The sequence below is a fragment of the Tamandua tetradactyla genome, chromosome 1 (assembly GCF_023851605.1).
Source record: "Tamandua tetradactyla isolate mTamTet1 chromosome 1, mTamTet1.pri, whole genome shotgun sequence".
NCBI classification, from domain to species: domain Eukaryota; kingdom Metazoa; phylum Chordata; class Mammalia; order Pilosa; family Myrmecophagidae; genus Tamandua; species Tamandua tetradactyla.
The window spans coordinates 178,115,778-178,138,579 of NC_135327.1; the positions used below are offsets into that span (position 1 = coordinate 178,115,778).

The following is a 22,802-nucleotide window of genomic DNA, read 5'->3' on the forward strand; positions in this document are numbered from 1 at the left end:
CCCACTAAAATTGGAAACAAGGATTATTTATTATTACAATTTCTATTTAATATTATTATGGAGCACTTACCCAATGCAATAGGGCAAGAAAAAGATTTAAAATCATAGAGACTGGAAAGGAAGAAGTAAAACTGTCTTTATTCACAGATGCCATGACCATTTATATAGAAAATGCTAAGGAATCTATCTAACAGGGTGCAAGAAAGTCAATATTTAAAAGTCAACTCTTCTAAATACCAGCAATGAATAACTGGAAGAAAATTTTTAAAACAGTATCATTTACCATAGTTTAAAAAATATAAAGTATTTATGGTTAAATACAATGAAATGTATTATACTCTTTACAGTGACTACTATGAACCATTGCTAAAAATATTTAAACTACCTAGAAAAATGGAAAGAAACACATATTTATGAACTATAGGAGTTCACATTTTTATGATGTCAATTTCCCTCAAATTGATCTGTACATTCAATGCAATCCCAAACAAAATATTAGAAGATCTTATGTAGAAACTGATAAACTGATTTAAATATTTATATTGAAATGCTAAGACTTTAGAAAACCAAAAACAATTTTCAAAAATAGCAAACAGGGCAGGCCACGGTGGCTCAGCAGGCAGAGTTCTCACCTGCCATGCCGGAGACCCAGGTTCACTTCCCAGTGCCTGTCCATGTAAAAAAAAAAGCAAACAAAAACTGAAAGAATTATTATATCAGGATTCAAAACTTACACAAAGCATGAACATATGGTACTGGCATAAGAATAGACATAATCCTCAGTGGACAGAACACAGACTCTAGAAACCAACCTACATATTTATGGACAATTAATTTTTGAAAAAGACACCCAAATCATTAAATACTGAAGGTATAGTCTTCTACAAATGAGACTTTACACTGAATATCTGTATGGGGAGGGGAATCTCAAACTTCCTACTTCACACATGTAGCATACTATAATTATTTTTCCTTTTCAGTACAATTTTTTGTTCCTCTTGGAGTAAATAACTTGTTTTGTCTGATTATATCTCTACAAGCATCAAATCTTCAGTTGCCCAAACTGTCTCTCAACACTTTCTATTTAAACATTTATGAAATCCAAATATTCTGTCAATTTTATCTTTACGTAGAAGCCTCAGAGCTTTCAGATTTGCTGCATTTTGGATTGGCTGTCCTTTATACCTGGGGCACAGCTGTCATCCTTCCCCAACATCCCAGGAATTCCCATTGCTTCTCTCCTGCGTGGGATCTCTTGATTCCTTTATCTCATGTATTTTCTTTTCTTCATTGCTTCATGCTCGTGTGGCACATCCTCCAGTAGATTCCTGAGAGAGAATGCATGGAAGGCAAAACATTTTTGAGACCTTTCAGGTCTATAAATGTCTTTACTCTACCTTCACATTTAACAGTGATATAAAATTCTAGGATGAAAATAAACGTCCTTCAGAATTGTCTTCTAGCTTCACATGATGCTGATGAGAAGTCTGAAATCATTCTGATTCCTGATCTCTTTGTATATGACCTACTTTTCCTCTCAGGAAGCTTGTGGAATTTCTTTATCCTTGATGTGCTGCTACTTCAAGATGCCAGGCAATCAACTGGCCCATTCGATCCAGAAATGTGTCCTTTGATTCTGGGAAATAGTCTTCAATCATATTTTTTATTACAATTTCCCCTCTGCATCACTGTAGTCTCTTTCTAAAACAATTATCTGGATTGTTCCTCTCAAACATTCCACCTCTGTCTTTTTGCCCCACAGCCTCATCTTTCAATACTTTCCTTAAGGTATTTATTTCTGCTATCATATTTTAACTTTCATTAACTGTTCATTGTTCATTGGATGTTCTTTTTTTTATAAAGTGATCTTACTTCACAGATATAATATCTTTCATTACTTTTGAGATTAAAATAGTAATACTTTTGTTGAAGTTTTCATTTCCTTCTCCAACCACTAGCTTCTATGTGAGTCAACATAATATGATGCTATGTACGTCAGGACACCACATCTATATGTCTACATCCTCTGTCATTCTACCAGGTTCTCCCTCCCTCCCTGCCCCTAGAAATTCTTCACTAAAAAGACATACAAAAGCATGTTTAAGAGATGACAAAGGAGTCGGCACCTATATTTAAGCAAACAGTAAGGTCTTTCTGATCCCATTAATCTCAGCATTTAAGACTAGACTGAAACACTAAACTCTCTTGGTTTTAAAACCGCTTGTCACTACTCTTCAAAGAAAAGAGGCTCTCTTGCAAAAGAGCAGTTTCCTCTTCTGAACCATGTAGAGGGCTTACATCACCCAGCCCCCTTTAATGCCAAGTTTACTTAAATCATGTCAGTCTATCACCGTACAGAATAACCTGTTCAGGCCATCTTCATGCAGGGTTGGGTGACTTTGTGGTTCTTTCCAAGTCTCTGGCAACATTTGTGGCTTTCCTCTGTGTTAACATAACCACTGGGGCTGGTCTCCAGAGGCCATGGACATGATAGTCTTTGACTGAGAAGGCAACTACATAATTATTAATCCTGTACTCAGTATACTCTCTGGCAAGGCTAAGTCAGGTCTCAGTCTCTAAGATCTTGTATGCCCTGCACTGTCTGCCCTTCATGAACTATTTCAGCCATGAGACAGACAGGTATGAGCAAGGCCTGATGACTGGAAGAACAAACAGGAGCTCTAAGGAATGTGACTAAATCATCAAGAAACCAAAAAATTACCCCTGGCCCAACAAATACAGTAACTCCCTCAAAAAAAAGCTAACTTCGTTGTCTTGAACCTCTTTTGAGCCAGATTTTTTTTTTCTATAACTGCTGAAGAGCCTTGGAAGTTATCTAGTCTCTCATAATTTCTATTTACATGATGTCCCTTTAGACTTCATCCAATCTCATGATTTAAATAACATTCTATATGCTGACTACTCCCAAATTATATTGCTATAATGGAATCTCTCACCTGAAACCCAGACTTAAATACTCACTGTCTATTCAATGTTTCCAGTCAGATTTGTAATAGAAATCTCAAATTTAACCTGTCTAGAACAATCTCCTCAAAAACACCCTATTCCTACTGCAGGATTCTCTATCTCAGTAAGTGGTCACTCCTTACTTTCAGTTGTTCAGTCCAAAACCTTGTGGTCATCTTCAACTCTTCTATTTGTCCTATACGGTGACTTCATAGAAGATAAGAAACATATGAATCTTTTTATGTCTGAAAAAAGTTTTATGATAATACCTTTCAAATCTGAATGAATTTCAGAATTCCTGTTTCCAAGTTATTTTCCCTCATAACTTTGGAAAAATAACTCAATTCCTTTTTTTTTGTGTACTGTTTTAAGCTAGAATAAAGGTATCAGTTTTATTCTTGTTCCTCTGTAGTATATCTATACTATCTTCTCAAGACCTTTTAGAGCTTTGTCTTTATTCTAAATGTTCTAAAATTTGACAATTATATAAATTAATGATGATCTTTTTCAGTCGTCTTGCTTCACAGTCCAAGTCCTTCTAATCTGAGGACTTCAGCTATTCGTCATAAGAAATTTTGCTCTATGAGTTCTTTGAATATTTTTTCTGATCCGTTCTTAATTTACGCTGTCTGAAACTCCTCTTACCAGAGATTAGGACCTGTAGACCTGCATTTCATGCTGTTTAACTTTTCTCACATACTTTCTTCTTTGGGATCTTTTTATATTATATGCTGCAAAAACAATCATCCAATTCACCAACCTGCTCTTAAACTGTGACCATTCTGCTGTTCAGCTCATCTGTAAGACTTTTAATTTCCATTTTGTTTTAAAGATCTGTAACTGGTTCTTTAAAAACAAACTTTTTTGTTTGTTTAACATGGGCAGGCACCGGGAATCGAACCCAGGTCCTCGGGCATGGCAGGCAAGCACTCTTACCTGCTGAGCCACCGTGGCCCGCCCAAAAAACAAACTATTTTTTTACGTGAATAAGACGTTCTCTCCTATCCCTCTGAGAGCCAAAATGACACTTTGGGGGGGGGGGGGGTGTATAGGCTGGGAATTGAATCTGGTCTCCCATATGGCAGGTGAGCTTTTCTACCACTGAACCACCCATGCACCCTTAACAATGACACTTTTTAACAGTATATATCCTGTTTGCTTCCTTATGTTAGATTCTTCTATTTACTGATTTTTGTGCTTCTCTTTCATGAGTTTGATTTTCCTGAAATATATTTATTTTTTGCTGTTACTCATCTTGACATGTGAAAACCCCATCATCTGTCAGCCTGTCTACTGATGCTTTTTCTTTTTTTTTTTTTTTTTTTCTAGAACGCCAGTACAGTGAGTGCTCCCAAGATGAAGTACTTCTAAGTTTACTGGAATGTAACAGCAAGTTTCTCTTCTCTTCAGACTCCTCAAAAGGAGGACTCCTGAGAGGAAAACTTGGGCATTTTTTCATCTGCTTTTCTGATTACCGCAGGATGTTCTTTTTTAATCACAGAAAAAATATGTTGTTGGACGGGAATATAGGAGTTTCAATTCCACCAGAATGTTTCTACATACCTCCAGCCTCTGATCCAAACTTATAATTATGCTTTTAAGCGAGAAGTCTTAAATCTCTGCTACATGGCACAAAAGGGAGACTGGACCCATCTGGCAGCTACAATGCCATATTCAACTAACCACACTGATGGTTTCCCAAGTTTAAAGCACCATGATTTTACCATCTTGCTGCGGTCTAAATCTGCATACACTGTGCACTAATGCATCCTTCTTCAAACGGATCTCAGTGGCCTTCTGCCTTTCAGAGATTCCTCAAAACTTCTGGCCCTCCCAGGGCACCCAGACTTGCTAACATTATTTACCGCTAATTTTTTTTACTTTTCTCAACTTTCTGGAGATTTGACATAATGCTAGGTAAGCCCTTAAGACTGAGGTAATTTTCTTTGCTTTTTTCAAATTAACTTTTATTTTTTCTCTACAAACTATTCAACAATTGTATTTTGTTGGAAGACTCTACCTTCATAATACTCCACAGGAAAAAGAAAAGAGAGACAAACCTCATGAAGCAAATCAAATTCATAAACCTCAGAATTTTATCTTGGGCTATTCTGAATGTCATCATTTTCAATTAAGTACTTCAATACAATTGTGTTCTTACAGAATATCAGGGAAATAATTTTTAAAACATGGCTGAATGTTTGAAATCCACTAACAAAAAGTATATATATTTTGACCAAATCCAATGTAAAGGTTTCCATTTTCCTGCTGATTTACATTTCTTAAAGTATATTTATTACATATAAAGATGTTTTATATATATTATATGGAAATATGCATTATGTATTATATGTTACATATCACATATTATACCTTATGTATAGTATATACAATACTCATGATATATAACTATATAAATTATAATGCTAATGCTTAAAGAGAAATAACCTTTTTTCAATCAAATATATGTTACATGCCAACTGGACGAAAAAAACTGGACAGAAGAGTAATTTGGGCAGTGAATAAAGAAGCATTTGCAAAATCCCCTTGGGAGAATGGGTAGAAAGGAAGAAATACTCAACTTCCCCACTGGGAAAACATCCGATATTCTCACAAGCACTAGGGATAACCAAATCAAGAGGCTGAGTCCTCTATTTTAGAGTTCACCCCTATGAAACTTATTCCTGCAAAGGATACGCTAAGCCTTCTTAAAATTAGGCCTAAGAGTTACCCTCAGAGAACCTCTTTTGTTGCTCAGACATAGCAACAATTTAAGCCAATTCAGCAGGTGAACTCACTGCCTTTCCTCCTACGTGCGACATGACTCTAGGGGTGTAAATTTCCTTGGCAACATGGGACAGAAATCCTGGGATACACTGGAACCTGGCATCAAAGGGATTGAGAAAGCCTTTTTTACCAAAAGGGGGAAGACAGAAATGAGACAAAATAAAGTGTCAGTAGCTGAGAGATTTCAAACAGAGTCAAGAGGTTATCCTGGAGGTTATTCTTATGCATTATATAGCTATCCCTTTTCAGTTTATGGTCTACTGCAGTGGCTAGAGGGAAGTACCCGAAACTACTGTGTTCCAGTAGCCTTGATTCTTGAAGATGACTATATAATAAAAATGTGGATTGTGAAAAAGCTCCTTCTATCCAGGGCATGGACAGATGAGTTTAAAACACAGAAAAAAACACATTTTTAAAAATAATAAATAAATAATTAAATAGTAGAGGGAACAAAGGGTAATATAAATTGGGTAGATGGAAACATTAGTGGTCAATGAGAGGGAGGGGTAAGGTGTATGGTATATACAAGTTTTTTTCCTCTTTCCTTTTCTTTTTCAGGAATGATGCAAATGTTCTAAAAAATGATCATGGTGAGGAATATACAACTATGCAATGATACTGTGAGCCACCACTGAACACCATGTATGGAATATATGTGTGAAGATTTTGCAATAAAAATATAAAAAAAAAACTGGACAGGGCATTGCCTTCTGAGATTTATAAGTCTTCAGGTAAGGAAGTTGAGAGTAATTATTTTTCTACATTTTAAGGCATCTAAAGCATATATCAGATGTCTCAAAATTTAGTATAATAAACACAAGAGCTATCTGAAATAGGTATGTAATAAAAATAATAAAGTTTAAATCATGCACACACTAAAGAGAAAGAAAATTTCATATTTAAATGACAGATATTTGCAACAGGCCTTAAAATCACAAATAGAGTCCTTCAAAATAAAAGTGCTGGGGTCCTACCCACCCTAATAGTTCATTCACTACACTGATACTGTGCTGTGGTCGATTATCAAACCAATAAAACCCAGAGAATGTTTAAAATCATAGATTTTTAGATGTAATGGGGAGCACCAATGGTGTTGTCCCTCTCTGCAGATGAGCAAAATAAAGATGAAGCAGAGAGGTTATATGGCTTTACAAACTCATACAGCTAATTAACCACAAAGCCAAGACTAGATACTGACTTCCAATTCAGGGTTCTTTCCACCTCACTACAATATCTCTAAAATATAGTGCTATATAATCTCTGCTGGGGTTTTTAGATTCTTGTAAATCCACTTACTCATATGCATAGGACAAAAACTATACACAAAGTTATTTTGGAGTATTTACCTTTCTACATGCAGGACAAAGCCCATTTTCATCAGTGCGAATTCGATGCCAACAAAATCGGCAGATCTGGTAGCCACAGGTGCAAGGGAAAAAGTTGATGTCATCTATCTCCAAGGGCTCCATGCAAAGAGGGCATTCCACAGGGTCTTCCTTCACATCTGGACTGCGAGACATCTTCACGTTTATTAAACAGCAGCAAAAGTTTATAATAATTTAAGGGAGAAGGAACTTCAGCACTGAGAGCTAAAATGTAGAACTCTGAAGACCTGCGTGAGAATAAACAAAACACACTGCTTACTAGTGGAGAAAGAGTTGCCTATTTAACAACATGAATCACATTATCAAAAAAATTGAAAACTATCAATCCAAGCAATTTTTTGCTGTCATCTTAGAACGGATTTCCAAACAACAAGTTACTTTCTTCTGAATTTTTTTTCACATCAGTAAGTTTGAATTACATATTTTTTTGGATTTGATAAGAGAAATAAAAAGAAAGGCCTACCTACTTTTCTAGATAAAACATTTGGTATAAACACAGCAATAGCTAAAACATGTTTTAAGGGAATAGAGACAATAAAGAAGCATCTTCTGCCTTAAACATACTCTAAACTGCTTTGTCTTTACCTTAAAGCTAGTAATAATGCCGCATAACTAAAAGTATTACAATATTGTAAAAGGTGTCACAATTTACAAAACATACCTAATGAAAAAGAAGGCCTTCATTCATCTAAAGATAGACGATAGCATCAAAGCAATACGTAAACCACAGAAAACATAGGCTAGTGGTTAAAATAAAACTAACATGTATGCCATACAACCTGTTTACAATTAAACATGCCTTAATATGCTACTGAAAACTTCTGGGAAATAAATAATATAAAATTATTCCTATTTTAACTCTACAAAAACCCCACAAGAAACAGAAAACATGGAAGAAAACAAATAGACTTCCATACTCCCAAACACTTTAAAAAATTAAATACTGTTATCTTTTTAGAATATGGAAGGTTGAAAACTTTTGGGTAAAGATTTAGACTAAAGTCACTGAATTGAAATCTCTAACTCTTAACTTCTCTACCAAAATCATTTTGCTAATTTGTTAATGTGCTACAAAGCTAAAATAATTTAAATACTTTGATATTAGCACAAGAATAGACAAAAATTCAAAGAAACTACATAGGAATCTAGGAATAAACCCAAAATTCATGAGAGTTCAAATATTTGATAAAAGCAACACTATAAATAAATATGGAAAGGATGGGCTATTTTATAACCAGTAAAGGACACTGAACTATTCACTTGAAGGAAAAAGTTTATATCATTTCAAAGTGCAATGAAAATAAATTCTAAATGATTTATATACAAAGCTACACATCAAAAAAAAAAGAAAAACTATTGGGCAGGCCATGGTGGCTCAGCAGGCAGACTCTTGCCTGCCATGCCAGAGACCCAGGTTCGACTACCAGTGCCTGCCCAAACAAAGAGTAATAATAATAATAATAAACTATTAAAGTATTAGAAGGAAAAAAAAGGAATTTTTCAAACCTTGGAAACCAGAAGGCATTCCTACGCAAAACAAACAAAAATTCAAAAGCTGAAAATGAAAAAGATGACAGATGTAAGCAATATGAGGTTAAAAAAAATAAAGGGAAGCAACAGAATAATGGATATAGTCTCTCTATATATATTAAAGAGTTAGCATTGAGAATACATAAAGTAATCTTACAGGCAGTAAGAAAAAGGCAAATAAGTCAAAAGGATAAATAAGAACAGAATATGACATTTGGTAGTTCACAAAAGAAATATACATGACTAAAACACAAGAAAATATGAAATCTCTTTAGCTACTAAACAATAATAAAGCATTTTTTGGAATCAGCCAGTCAAAAAAGTTTGTTATCCCCCAACAGGAGATATCACTGATCTCTCAGCAAGAGGAAACTAGAGACCAAGCGATACCCTGCCTTAACTCATGCAGCTATTGAGTTGTAGAGTCTAAATTCATTCCAGGCACACTTAGCTTCTGAATCTTGATCTTCACCATTGCCTTGTACCAGCTAACTAAGAATTTGCCCTACTTCCTCAACAAAGTGTACACGAACTACTTTGCTGTGTTCTGCAGCATTCTTTATAATACTACAAAATTGCAAATAATGTAACTGTCAATAGGGAAATTATTAAATAAATTATAATATAATCATAAGGTAGATTTATATGTGTTGACTTAAGGAAGGTGTCTATTATATATTATATATTTAAAAAGAGAAGCTGGAGACAAATTAATATACAGTTATTAACATATAAATACATAAACACTTACAGGTATATATACTTGATTTGTTTCTCTAAGTAAATAAAATAGAAGTTTATACATTAAAATTTGTTATAAAACAAAATGGAGGTAAATATTTTATTTTATGAAGATGTCTTATCTGAATTGTAAAAAAGTATTACTTTTGTAATTCAAATAGTCAAATACCTTTTTAAAAAAGGCAAATTTTTTTAATTTATTTTTTTCATCACAGTTGTGCATTCATCATCACGATCATTTCTTAGAACATTTGCATCAATTCAGAAAAAGAAATAAGAAGAAAACAGAAAAAAATTCATACATACCATACCCTTTACCCCTCCCATTCATTGATCACTAGCATTTCAATCCACTAAATTTATTTTAACCTTTGTTCTCCCTATTATTCACTTATTTTTAATCCTTATGTTTTACTCATCAGTCAGAAGCAGCAGACACAAGGTTTTCACAATCACATGGTCACATTGTGAAAGCTATATCATTATACGATCATCTTCAAGAAACATGGCTACTGGAACATGGATCTACATTTTCAGGCAGTTCCCTCCAGCCTCTCTGTTTCACCTTAAAAGGTGGTATCTATTTAATGTGTGAGAATAACCTCCAGGACAACCTCTCAACTCTATTTGGAATCTCTTAGCCACTGACACTTTATTTTGTCTCATTTCGCTCTTCTCCCTTTCAGTGGAGAAGGTTTTCTCAATCCCTTGGTGCTGAGTCTCAGCTCATTCAGGGATTTCTGTCCCACATTGCCAGGAAGGTCCACACCTTGGGAGACACGTCCCACATAGAGAGGGGGAGGGCAGTGAATTTGCTTGTCATGTTAGCTGAGAGAGAGAGGCCACATCTGAGCAATAAAAGAGGTTCTCTGGGGGGTGACTCTTAGGCCTAATCTTAAATAGGTTTAACCTATCCTTTGTGGGATTAAGTTTCATATGAACAAACCCCAAGACTGGGGGCTCAGCCTATAGCTTTGGTTGTCCCTACTGCTGGTGAGAATATCAAGAATTCTCCACTTGGGGAAGTTGAATTTTCTTCCTTTCTCACCATGCACCCAAGGGGACTTTGCAAATACTTTTTTATTCACTGTTCATATCCTTCTGGGATTTATTGAGACATCACTCTGGACAAACCTGCAAAATCTCATGCCCTACTCAAGGTTCCATGTACTTATAGTGTTCAATTAAGCTGTCCACATAAGTTATATTAGGAAAGGCACTAGTCAAAATACAAATTTTGTACCAAATAAACATTTTTTGCTTTGGTCTCACACAAAAGTTTTTTAAAAATTAATTACCATCTATTTTCAACACCCTGCATTACTGACATTGCTTTGTTCTTCCTCAAGCAAAATATTTTAAATCTGTACATTTAGTCACTATCATTATATACTCTAGGCATTTCTAGAGAGTACCATCCCAGTCTTTATTGTATCTCTTTCAAGAAGGCAATTTTTAAATCTCCTTTTGGGAAACATTCTCACTTTGTTAATAACTAGAAGAAAAAATTAAATGAAATTGCATTTTCCTGAGAATCTATAATTATTTCAAAATAACAATTAAAAGAAATGGTGTAACTAATTATAAACAATCCCGGACTCCTTATTTACAGACCCAGTTGTAAAATTAGAGGTTCTGAACTGATTTCTAATGGCTCCTCCAATCTGAACATCTAGTAAGTGTACTTGCAGAAAATACAAACTCAAACACAGGTTCCAGTAATAGGAAATTAAACTAAAATAACTGGGGGTGGGGGTGGGGTAGGAGCACATGATAAATTGGAAAGATTTCTAATAAGTAAATTACTATAAATAAAAGATAACACAGGGAGACTTCCCAAAAGGCAGAAGAACCCACATGTCCATCAAATGGATAAACCAGTTGTGGATATATAATGGAATATCATTCAACCATAAAAAGGAATGAAGTACTGATACAAGCTACAGGGAGGATGAATCCTGAAAACAAGTTAAGTTTAAAAAGCTGTGCTGTTTTGAAATGATGTATGTACCCTAGAAAAACCATGTTTTAATCTTAATCCCATTTTATAAAGGCAGCTGTTTCTTCTAATCCCTGTTCAATATCGTATGTTTGAAACTGTAATTAGATCCTCTCCCTGGGGGTATGATTTAATCAAGAGCGGTTGTTAAGCTGGGTTAGGTAGAGGCATGACTCCACCCATTTGGGTGGGTCTTGATTAGTTTCTAAAGTCGTACAAAAGAGGAAACATTTTGGAGAATGAGAGATTCAGAGAGAGCAGAGAATGCCAGCGACCTTTGGAGATGAAGAAGGAAAATGCCTCCTGGGGAGCTTCATGAAATCGGAAGCCAGGAGAGAAAGTTAGCAGATGACGCCATGCTCACTATGTGCCCTTCCAGCTGAGAGATGGCCCTGACTGTGTTCGCTGTGTGCCTTCTCACTTGAGAGAGAAACCCTGCCTTCTTGAACCAATGTATCTTTCCGTGGATGCTTTAGATTGGACATTTCTATAAACTTGTTTTAATTGGGACATTTTCTTGGCTTTAGAACTGTAAACTAGCAACTTATTAAATTCTCTTTTTTAAAAGCCATTCTGTTTCTGGTATATTGCATTCTGGCAGCTAGCAAACTAGAACAAAAGCCATAAACAAAAGGCCTCATATTATATGATTTCATTTATACGGAATGCTCAGAATAGGCAAATACATAGATAGAAAGCAAACTATGCTTACTAGGGGATGGGGAAGAAAGAGAAAACTATTTAATGGGTCTGGGGTTTCCTTTTGCGGTGATGAAACTAGACAGAGGTGGTGGTTGCACAGCACTGTGAATGCAATAAGCACCAGCGCAATAGCTAATTTTATATTATGTGAATTTCACCTCAATGAAGAAAAAACAAACATAAAAAAAGCAAGCAAGTCTATTTTGCTCACTTCTAACACCACAGAGATGCCACACAAGCCAGCTGCCAAATGCAATTACAGGAATGGTAAAGTGTAGGAGAGTACTCTGATTCAGTAGAACGCTAGAATACAAATCTAAAGACCTTACTTCCTCCTCATCTCTTCCACAAAGTAGTGTTACCTGATCTTGAGTAAGACACTCAAGAGCCCCTGAATTCAAATTACTCATCTGAAAAATGGGAACAAACAAAATTTAAGGGAATTTCATGTACAAAGAGAAATCTCCTAGATGTATCCTCTCTGAACTAAGCTTTGAAATAAATTCTCCCCTCCCAATACCCTAACCCAAATTTAGGGAGGAATAATTTTATGCACAAACCATTCACTAATATTCAAATGAAGAGAAAAAAAAGTATGGGTTCATCAAGTCTCTCAGAATATTGTAAGTCCACTGAACAAAGCCGAGTGTGACTGGGGTTGAAAATGGAAGGCTAGGGACATGACACCACAAGCGAAAATAGAAGATAAAGACTGGAACTGTATAACTTAGCAAAACTTTGAATAGATAATGATGGTGGTTAAATGTATAAATATAAGAATGTTTTTACATGAGACAGGACAAATAAATGTCAGTAGTACAAGGTGTTGAAAATGGAATGGTATACAGAAAAAATACAATCAATGCAAACTAGGGTCTATAGTGATCAGCAACATTATAATATGCTTACATTAAATGTAATAAGTCAATTCACCAAAGCTGAATGTCACAAGAGGGGATAAAAGGGAGGAGTTTGGGATTCTTGGTGGTGGTAGTGTTTCTCCTTTTTATTTTATTTTTATTCTTGGAAGAACCGAAAGCAGGGATTCAAATATACATTTGCACACTGATGTTTTTGGTGGCATTGCTCACAATTTGTAATGTATGTAGATGGCCTACAGGCAAAGTATGATGTATCCATACAATGGAATACAGAGCAGCTGCAAGAAGGAAGTTCTGAGACATACAACTAGGTAAATGAACCCTAAAGACAGTTGTTGAGTGAAATAAGCCAGAAAGGAAAAGAGATATTATAATGCCTCACTAGTATGGACTAATTATACTGTGCAAACTGAGAATTGAATTAAAGCACAGGTTATCGGGGAAGGCTTACTGTAAAGGTTCCTAGATGGCAAGCTCTTACACCAGTCACATCTATTCATTATATAACACACAACATTTATTTCTAAATTCTGAAATGCCGAGCCCTTTGTATATAACGGGGTCAATCCCTGGAACTTTGTATATCTGTATGACACCTCAGACTCAGAGCTACAGTTCTGCAGCTATGAAAGTCAGCTTTAACACATATAACAACTGTTAAGAAATCTGAAAAAGAGATCAGACATCAAAGATATAAATGAGGATGATCTGGTTAGGACTAAGGTAAATCAGAAAACGGTAAAGGATGATATGGTCTATATTTTAAAACTTCAACTTCTGTGTAAGAACAAAGGAAGAGATGCTTATTTGGTACAAAATTTATATTTTTGGTAGCGCACTATCTAATTTAACTTTCATGATCAATTTATTTAAACACCATAATTAAATTAACTTTGAATAGGGAATGAGATCTTGTTGATTTGTACAGGTGAGTATGGTGCCCTGATACATCCAAGAATAATCTTGGCAGAAGATAAAAAAAGCATTTGTATGTCAGAGACCTAGGTTCGATTCCCAGTGCCTGCCCATGCAAAAAAAAAAAAGTCCCTTGAGGGACTGGGGGAAAAATGTGGAAATATTAAACCCCACCTGGCGAAGACCTGGCATTCTCACAAACATCGGAGACTACCAATTTAATAGGTCAAGCCCTTGATCTTGGGGCTTACTCTAATGAAACTTATTTCTGCAAAGGAGAAGCTAAGCCTACTTATGATTATGCCTAAGAGTCACCCCCAGAGAGCCTCTTGTTGCTCAGACGCGGTTGTTTTCTCTAACCCAATACTAAGTCAGATTGTGAAATCTGACACAAGAAAGAAAATTAACTGTCCTTCCCTCTTTGTGGGACATGATTCCCAGGGATGTAAATCTCCCTGACACCATGGGACCTCACTCCCAAGGAAAAGCCTGGCCTTGGCATCGTGGGATTGAGAAAGACTTTTTGACCAAAAGGGGGACGAGAAATAAAACAAAGTTTCAGTGACTGAGAGACTTCAAATAGAGTCAAGAGGTTATTCTGGAGGCAGGGCAAGACAGTGGCATAGTGAGGTGTAGAATTTAGTTTGTCCACCAGAGAGGCTAGTAAATAGCCAGTAATAGTACAGAATAACTGCTGGAGGGACATCAGTTACCAGACACACACTATACTATACACCAGTCTAGACCAGATGGAACAGCTGAGATCCCACACAGACCTACAAGTCCCCCAAGCTGCCGAGGCAAGCACCCCTCCCCGACAGACAAGGCAGGCTGGTGCCCCGAGGGAAAAGGAAACACATTTTACTAGCAGCAAGGGCTGAGTTCAATTTTGCGGAATTAATTAAGAAATTCTGACTATTGAAAATAGGTCCCTAAACGCAAATAAACCTGGAATAAGCACTAAAGGTACTATGAGTTTTTGCCCTGGCGGACAGGGAGCAGGACTGATGGGGGAAAAAAAGGCTTTCTGAGTCAGCACAAAATACTGTAAATGGGTCAGACCCCAAGAAAAGGGTACACACAGAGCCTGGAACATAGAGTCTGTACCAACTATAAGCTACTGATTAAAAAATCAAAGGAGCAGTGGTCCAGCTCTAAAAAGGCTCTTTTTGCTTTTTTTCTACTCCTTAACAGCTCATAAGACAGAACTGGAAGCACTCTGAGGCTCCAGCACTGCTCCAAACAAGAGCAGAATTAAGCTTATCTGAGAGACAAAGTAACTAATCATGTGAAAGGAGTTAATTCCCTAAAGGGTGTTTCTTCCCCAAGAAAAAGGTGAGGCCCAGCTCAAGTGGAGTCCCTCCTTCAAGAAATTCAGACCCCAGGGACTGGAAAATCAGTTAAAGCCACCCTACAACCTCATCTCTGTCTCAACCACACCCCCTGGCAAGGTGAGTCTGCTGAACTTAAAGGCACCCCATCACTTTAAGGTGGTTCAGGCCGTTTGAACTAACATGGAAAACCTCATCAAAATCCAATCAAAGAGTTGAGACAGGATACAAAGAAGATACTGGGCGAACAAAAAGATCTCAAAAAACTGAAAAAACAAATCACAGAACTAATGGGAATGAAAGGCACAATAGAAGAGATGAAAAAAAACAATGGAAATTTACAACAGATCTGAACAGGCAGAAGAAAGGATTACTGAACTAGAGCACTATACATCTGAAATCTGACAAGCAAAAGAAAATATAGGGAAAAAAAGGGAAAAATATGAGCAATGTCTCAGGGAACTGAAGGCAACATGAAGTGCATAAATATACGTGTTGTGGGTGTCCCAGAAGGAGGAAAAAAAGGGAAAAGGAAAAGGAAGAGAAATGGAAGAAGTAATCACTGAAAAATTACCATCTCTTATTGAAGACATGAAATTACAGATGCAAGAAGTACAATATACCGCAAACAGAACAGATCCAAATACACATGCTCAAAGACACTTACTAATCAGACTGTCAGATGGCAAAGATAAGAAGAGAATTCTGAAAGCAGCAAGAGAAAAGCAATCCATAGCATACAAGGGAAGCCTAATAGGACTATGTGTGGATTTCTCAGTAGAAACCATGAAGGGCAGAAGGCAGTGTTTAAGACTCTGAAAAAGAAAAACAGGCACCAAGAATTCTATATCCAGCAAAATTGTCCTTCAAAAATGAAGGGGACTGAATTCACCAATTTAAACACACAGACTGGCAGAATGCATTTTAAAATATAATCTATCTATATGCTGTTTACAAGAGACATCTTATATTCAATGATATAATTAGACAAAGTAAAAGGATATAAAAAGATCTTCTATGCAAGCTGTAACCAAAAGAAAGCAAAAGTAGCTATATTAATATCAGACAAAGCAGCCTTTAAATGTAAAGACATCATAAGAGACAAAGACAGACACTACATATTAATAAAAGGGACAGTTCACCAAGAGGAAATAATCATAAATGTGTATGCTCCTAGTCAAGGAGCCAATGCACATGAGGTACAAACACTGGCAAAGACAGTATAGACATTTCAATAGTAATAATGGGAGACTTCAATAAACCACGCTTCACTGTCAACAGAACAGACAGACAGAAGATCAACAAGGAAATAGAGAACCTAAACAATGGGACAAATGATTTAGACCTAACAGATATAAACAGAGCAATACACCCCAAAACACCAGGATATACATTCTTCTCTAGCGCATATGGAATGTTCTCCAGGACAGATCATATGCTGGGACACAAACTAAATTTTTATAAATTTAATAAGATAGAAATTATCCAAAGCACTTTCTCTGATCACAATGGAATAAAGCTGGAAATTAATAATCAAAGAACCAGAGCTTTTGCAAATATATGAAGATGAAATATACACTCTTAAATAATCAGTGGGTCAAAAAAAAAAATTGCCAGAGAAATCACTAAGTATCTGGAAAGGAATGATAAGAATACAACATATCAAAATTTATGGAATGTAGCAAAGTGCTGAGAGGGAAATTTATTGCACTAAATGCCTATATTAAAAAACAAGAATGAGCAAACTAGATAATTTAACTGTTCACCTGGAGAACTTAGAGAAAGAAGAGCAAAGTAACCACAAAGCAAATAAAAAACCAGAAATAATAAAGATTAAAGCAGAAATAAACAAACTAGAGCACAATAAAACAATAGACAGAATTAACAAAACCAAAAGTTGGTTCAATAAAATTGATAGACCCCCCCCCCAGCTAGACTAACAAAGAAAAAAAGAGAAAGGACACAAATAAACAAAATCAGAAACGAGAGGAGGGTGGTTACCAGAGATTATGAAGAAATTTTAAAAATAGTAAAAGAATATTATGAACAACTATATGCCAACAAACTAGATGACTTAGATGAAATGGACAAATTCCTAGAAATACCCAAATTACTTACACTGACTTGAGAAGAAACAGAAGATCTCAACTGAGATTCAGTCACTCATCAAAAATCTTTCCACAAAGAAAAACCCAAGACTACACAGTTTCACAGGGGAATTTTATCGAACATCCCCAAAAGAACTAACACCACTCCTGCTCAAACTCTTCAAAAAACTGAGTAAAAAAGAATGTTACCTAACTCATTTCATGCAGCTGACATCACTCTAATACCAAAACCAGTTAAAGATGCTACAAAAAGGAAAACTATGGACCAATCTCCCTAAGGGACAAAGATGTAAAAGTTTTTAACAAAATACTAGCAAATCGAATCCAAAAACACATTAAAAGAATTATACATCGTGATGAAGTGGGATTTATACCAAGAATGCAAGGGTGGTTCAATATAAGAAAATCAATCAACATAATACAGCACATTAACAAATCAAAAGGGAAAAATCACATGTTCATATCAATTGATGCTGAAAAACCTTTCAACAAAATACAGCATCCTTTCCTGATAAAAACAATTCAAAAGTTAGGAATCAAGGGAAACTCTCAGTCTCAATATCATGAAGTGCATATATGAAAAACCCATAGCCAGCATCATACTTAACAATGAGAGACTGAAAGCATTCCCCCTAAAATTGAGAATGAGACAAGGTTGCCCATTTTCACTCCTATTATTCAACAATGTATTAGAAGTCCTAGCTGGACTGATTGCACAGGAGAAATAAAAGGCATCCAAATAGGAAAGGAAGAAGCAAAACTATCATTATTTGCAGATGACATGATCCTATACTTAGAAAACCCTGAGAAATCTACTGCAAAGCTACTTGAGCTAATCAACAAATTCAGCAAAGTGGCGGGATACAAGAATGATGTATAAAAATCAGGAATGTTTCTATATACTAACAATGACCTATGTGAGGTGACAATTAAGGAAAAAATTCTATTCAAAATAGCAACCAAAAGAATAAGGTAACTAGGAATAAGCCTTAGAAGATATCAAAATAAAAAATTACAAAAAATTGTTAAAAGAAATAAAAAATGACTTAAATAGATGGAAAGACATTTCATGCTCAGGGATAGGAAAGTTGAATATTGTTAAGATGTCAATTCTACCCAAATTGATCTACAGATTCAATGCAATACCAATCAAAATCTCAACAGGCAACTTTGAAGACTTGGAAAAGTTAGTAATCAAACTCATATGGAAGAGAAAGAGACCCCAAATAGATAAAGATATCCTAAAATAGAAAAGCAAAGTTGGAGGACTATCACTTTCTGACTTTAAAGCTTACTATAAGATCACAGTGTTCAAACAGCATGGTACAATCATCTTCAAGAATCAGGCTACTGGAACACAGCTCAACAGTTTCAGGTACTTCCCTCCAGCCACTCCAAAACACCATAAAACTAAAAGAGATATCTATATAAAGCATAAGAATAACCTTATGCATTAGCTTTTACAATATGACTGTGTGATTGTGAAAACCTTGTATCTGATGCACCTTTTATCCAGGGTATGGACAGATGAGTAAAAAAATAAGGATAAAAAAATACATAGTTATATTGAGGGATAAAGGTTTTAAAAACTGGGTATATTGAAATACTAGTGGTCAATGAGAGTGAGGGATAAGAGGTATGGGATTTAAGAGTTTTTTCTTTTTTCTTTGTATTTCTTTTTCAGGAGTGAGGCAAATGTTCTAAAAACGATCATGGTGATGAATACAAAACTATGTGATGATACTGTGAGCCATTGTACACCATGTCTGGACAGTGTGTGTGTGAAGATTTCTCAATTAAAAAAAAAAAAAACAGCATGGTACTGGCACAAAGACAGAAGTACTAACCAATGGAATAGAATCAAGAGTGCAGAGATAGACCACCAAATTTATGGACATTTGATCTTCGATAAGGCCCCCAAATCTACTGAAGTGGGAGAGAATAGTTTTTTCAATAAATGGGTATGGGAGAATTGGATATCAACAGACAAAAGAATGAAAGAGGAACCCTCCCTTTTACCCTATACAAAAAATAATTTAAAATGGATTAAAGAACTAAATGTAAGAGCCAGTACATACAACTTCTAGAAGAAAATGCAGGGAAACATGTTCAAGACCAAGTAATGAGAGGTAGCTTCTTAAACTTTATAACTAAAGCACAAGCAGTGAAAAAATAATAGAGAAAAGGGAACTCCTTAAGATCAAAACCTTCTGTGCCTCAAAGGACTTTGCTAAAAAAATAAAGAAGCAGCCAACTCAATGGGACAAAATATATGGAAACCACATATTGGATATACGCTTGATATCCTGTATACTTAAAGAAATCATACAGCTCAACAAAAAAAGAACAATCAACCTAATTATAAAATGGGCAGAGGATATGGATAGGCACTTTTCTGAAGAACAAATACAGATGGCTAAAAAGCATATGAAGAGATGATCATTTTCATTAGCGGTAAGGGAAATGCAAATTAAGACAACAATAAGATGTTACTTCATACCTTTAAGAATGGCTGCTATTTGGTGCAAAATTTACATTTTGGAAAGTGCATTACCTAATTTAACTTGTATGATCAGTTTAGGTGAATACCATAAGTACATGGAGTCTTAAATAGGGCATGAGAATTTGTTGGCCTGTCCAAAATTTGTTGGTGTATCCTGGAGTGGTTTGGGCAGTGAGTGAAGAAGTGTTTGTGGGGTACCCTTGGGGGCCTGAGGAGATGGGAAGAAGTGTTCAGTTTCCCCATCTAGGGAGTTTCTGGTGTTTTTGCAGGCAGTTGGAACAGCCAGGTCGGTAGGCCAGGTCCTATGAGGCTTGTTCCTACAAGGGACAGGCTAGGCCTAAGGGTCACCACCAGAGAACTTTCTTGTTGTTCAGATGTGGCCTCTCTCTCTAAGCCAACTTGGCAGGTGAACTCACTGCACTGCCCCCTACATGGGACATGACTCTCAGCAGCACAAATCTCCCTGGCAACGTGGGACAGAACTCCTAAGATGAGCCTGGCCATGGCATCAAGAGACTGAGAGAGCCTTCTTGACCAAAAGGGGGAGGAGAGAAACGAGACAAAATAGAGTTTCAGTGGCTGAGAGATTTTAAGCAGTTAAGTGGTTTTCGTGAAGGTTGTTCTTGCGCGTTTTATAGATGTCCCTTTTGTTTGTGGTATCCTGGAGTGGCTGGAAGGAAGCACCTGGGCTGCTGAGCTGTGTTCCAGTGACCTTGATTCTAGAAGACAACTGTACAAAGATGTGGCTTTTGTAGTGTGACAGTGTGGTTGTGAAGGCCTTGTGTCTGGTGCTCCTTTTGTCCAGAGTAAGGACAGATTAGTAAAGAAATGTGGATAGAGAGTGGATAGGCAGCGGGAGAATAAGAGGTAAAATAAATTTGGTGGCTGGAGATGCTGGAGGTCGGTGGGGAGAAGGGGGAAGGATGTGTTATATATGAGTTTTTTCTTTTTGTTTCTTTTTCTGGAGTGATGCATATGTTCTAGAAGGTGGTCACGGTGATGAATGCACAGCTATGTGATGATGTGTGTGCCAGTGATTGTACACCATGTGCTGAAATGTGTGTGGGTGATTTGTCAATAAAAATATTAAAAAAATAAAATAAAAGAATGGCAGCTATTAAACAGGCAACTATAAATGTTGGATAGGATGTGGAGAAAAAGGAGCACTTATCCACTGTTGGTGGGAATGTCTAATGGTACAGCTGCTGTGAAAGACAGTTTGGCGATTCCTCAGAAAACTAAATATTGAGTTGCCCTATGACCTGGCAATACCAATACTTGGTATATACCCATGAAGATCTGAGAACAGTGACACGAAAAGACATGTTCATAGCGGCACTATTCACAATCGCCAGGTGATGGAAACAATCTAAGTGCCCATCAACAGATGAATGAATAAACAAAATAAAGTATATGTATGTATATGTATATATATATACACACACACATACAATGGAATATTATGCGTATGATGGCATATTATGCAGCAGTAAGATGAAATGATGCCCCAAAACATATGACATGGATGAACCTTGAGGACACAATGCTGAGCGAAGTCAGTCACAAAAGGACAGACTGTGTGATTTCATTATTATCACTCTGGTAAAGGTAATCTCAGAGGCTACACTGTAGAATATATAGCAGACTTAGAGGTACACAAAAGCTAGAAACAGACGAAAGGTAACCCAAGGAAGGTGAATCTAAATGCAATGGAACAGATAAAAGTGATGATAACTAATTAGCAGGTTTATAAGTAATACTGTCATATTGAAGGTGGATATGATTGAAAGGGGATATTTAGTGCCATGTATCCCAATGATTAAATTTACAATTATAAATAAGTTCTCACATGAACTATTTCAATGGTTTGACAGTGGTGGTTTGACAGTGGACAAAGTCAGTAGTAGAGGGATATGCGGGAAAACTGAAAATGCATGCTATGTCTAATAGTTAAAAACATCAATAATACAGCACTACCAAGGGCAACTAATTGAGGGGAGGGAGAAGTGATAATGTAGTTTTATTCCATAGTTGCTGACGTTTGCCAGTTCTTTGTCATTATGGACCAATGACAATTCTGTAAAATTGAGAATACTTCCAATTGTAAAACCAAACGAAGATACTGTAAGACACGGTTTGTTTATTTTGGACATTATCCATGATGCCTAAAAGATGGAGAGAGTCGATGGATACAACGACTGAGAAGTACAATGGCAAACGGTGATATATTTGTACAATGGAATTTGGTACAGGTACAAAAAAGAAGAACATCAAAGGGCACACGATGAACTGAATACATGTTGGGGACAATGGGCTGTGTAAAATAAGCCAGAAACAAAAGAACAAATATGCTAAGGTCTCGCTCAGAAACACTTACTAAAAAGTGGGAGCCTAGACTGTGGGCCCTTATAGCATCACATTTGGTCTGATGTTGTGGATGTATTTCTGGATTCTGAGACACTGAGCTCTATGTATATTACCTGCTATTCCCCTGGAACTCTGAGTAGCTCTGTGACATGTACGTCCCAGATATGGAGTGATGAAGAATTGAAAGTTAGCACAGCTATATATAACAACAGTTAATATAACCGAAAAGGACATCAGACCTCAATTAGAGTTTAAAACAAAGCCAATCTGGCTGGGTCTAAGGAAAATTAGAATACAGGGTAAAAGATAATACTGTATGTACTCTAGACCTTCAGCTACTGTTATGAGATCAAAGGCAGAGAAGTTTATTATGTTTAGAACCTAAATTTTCATAACACATAATCTAAATCAACCTCTCTGGGCAGTTTATTTAAACAATCCAAACTCCAGAGTCCAGAACAGGAACGAAGCCTTGTAATTCTTTATAACTTCCTATAATATCAGGATATATCTCAGATTATGGGGGGGGGGGGGGGCTGATAATTAAAAAGCACTGGTAGAGTCCCTTGAGAATGTGAAGGGAAAT

The 22,802-nt window shown here is 36.2% G+C and overlaps 1 protein-coding gene across 8 annotated transcripts in view; it reads right to left on the reverse strand.

Annotated features, from left to right (window-relative positions):
* The window catches only part of CNOT4 (CCR4-NOT transcription complex subunit 4), a 171,386-nt gene that overhangs the window by 81,651 nt on the left and 66,933 nt on the right, over positions 1-22,802 (reverse strand). For all 8 annotated transcript variants that reach the window (XM_077141656.1, XM_077141416.1, XM_077141575.1 and 5 more), the window contains one exon: positions 7,101-7,366. In XM_077141656.1, coding sequence (XP_076997771.1) covers positions 7,101-7,274 — 174 coding nt within the window. In that variant the 5' untranslated portion in view covers positions 7,275-7,366. The remainder of the gene's footprint in view (positions 1-7,100; positions 7,367-22,802) is intronic.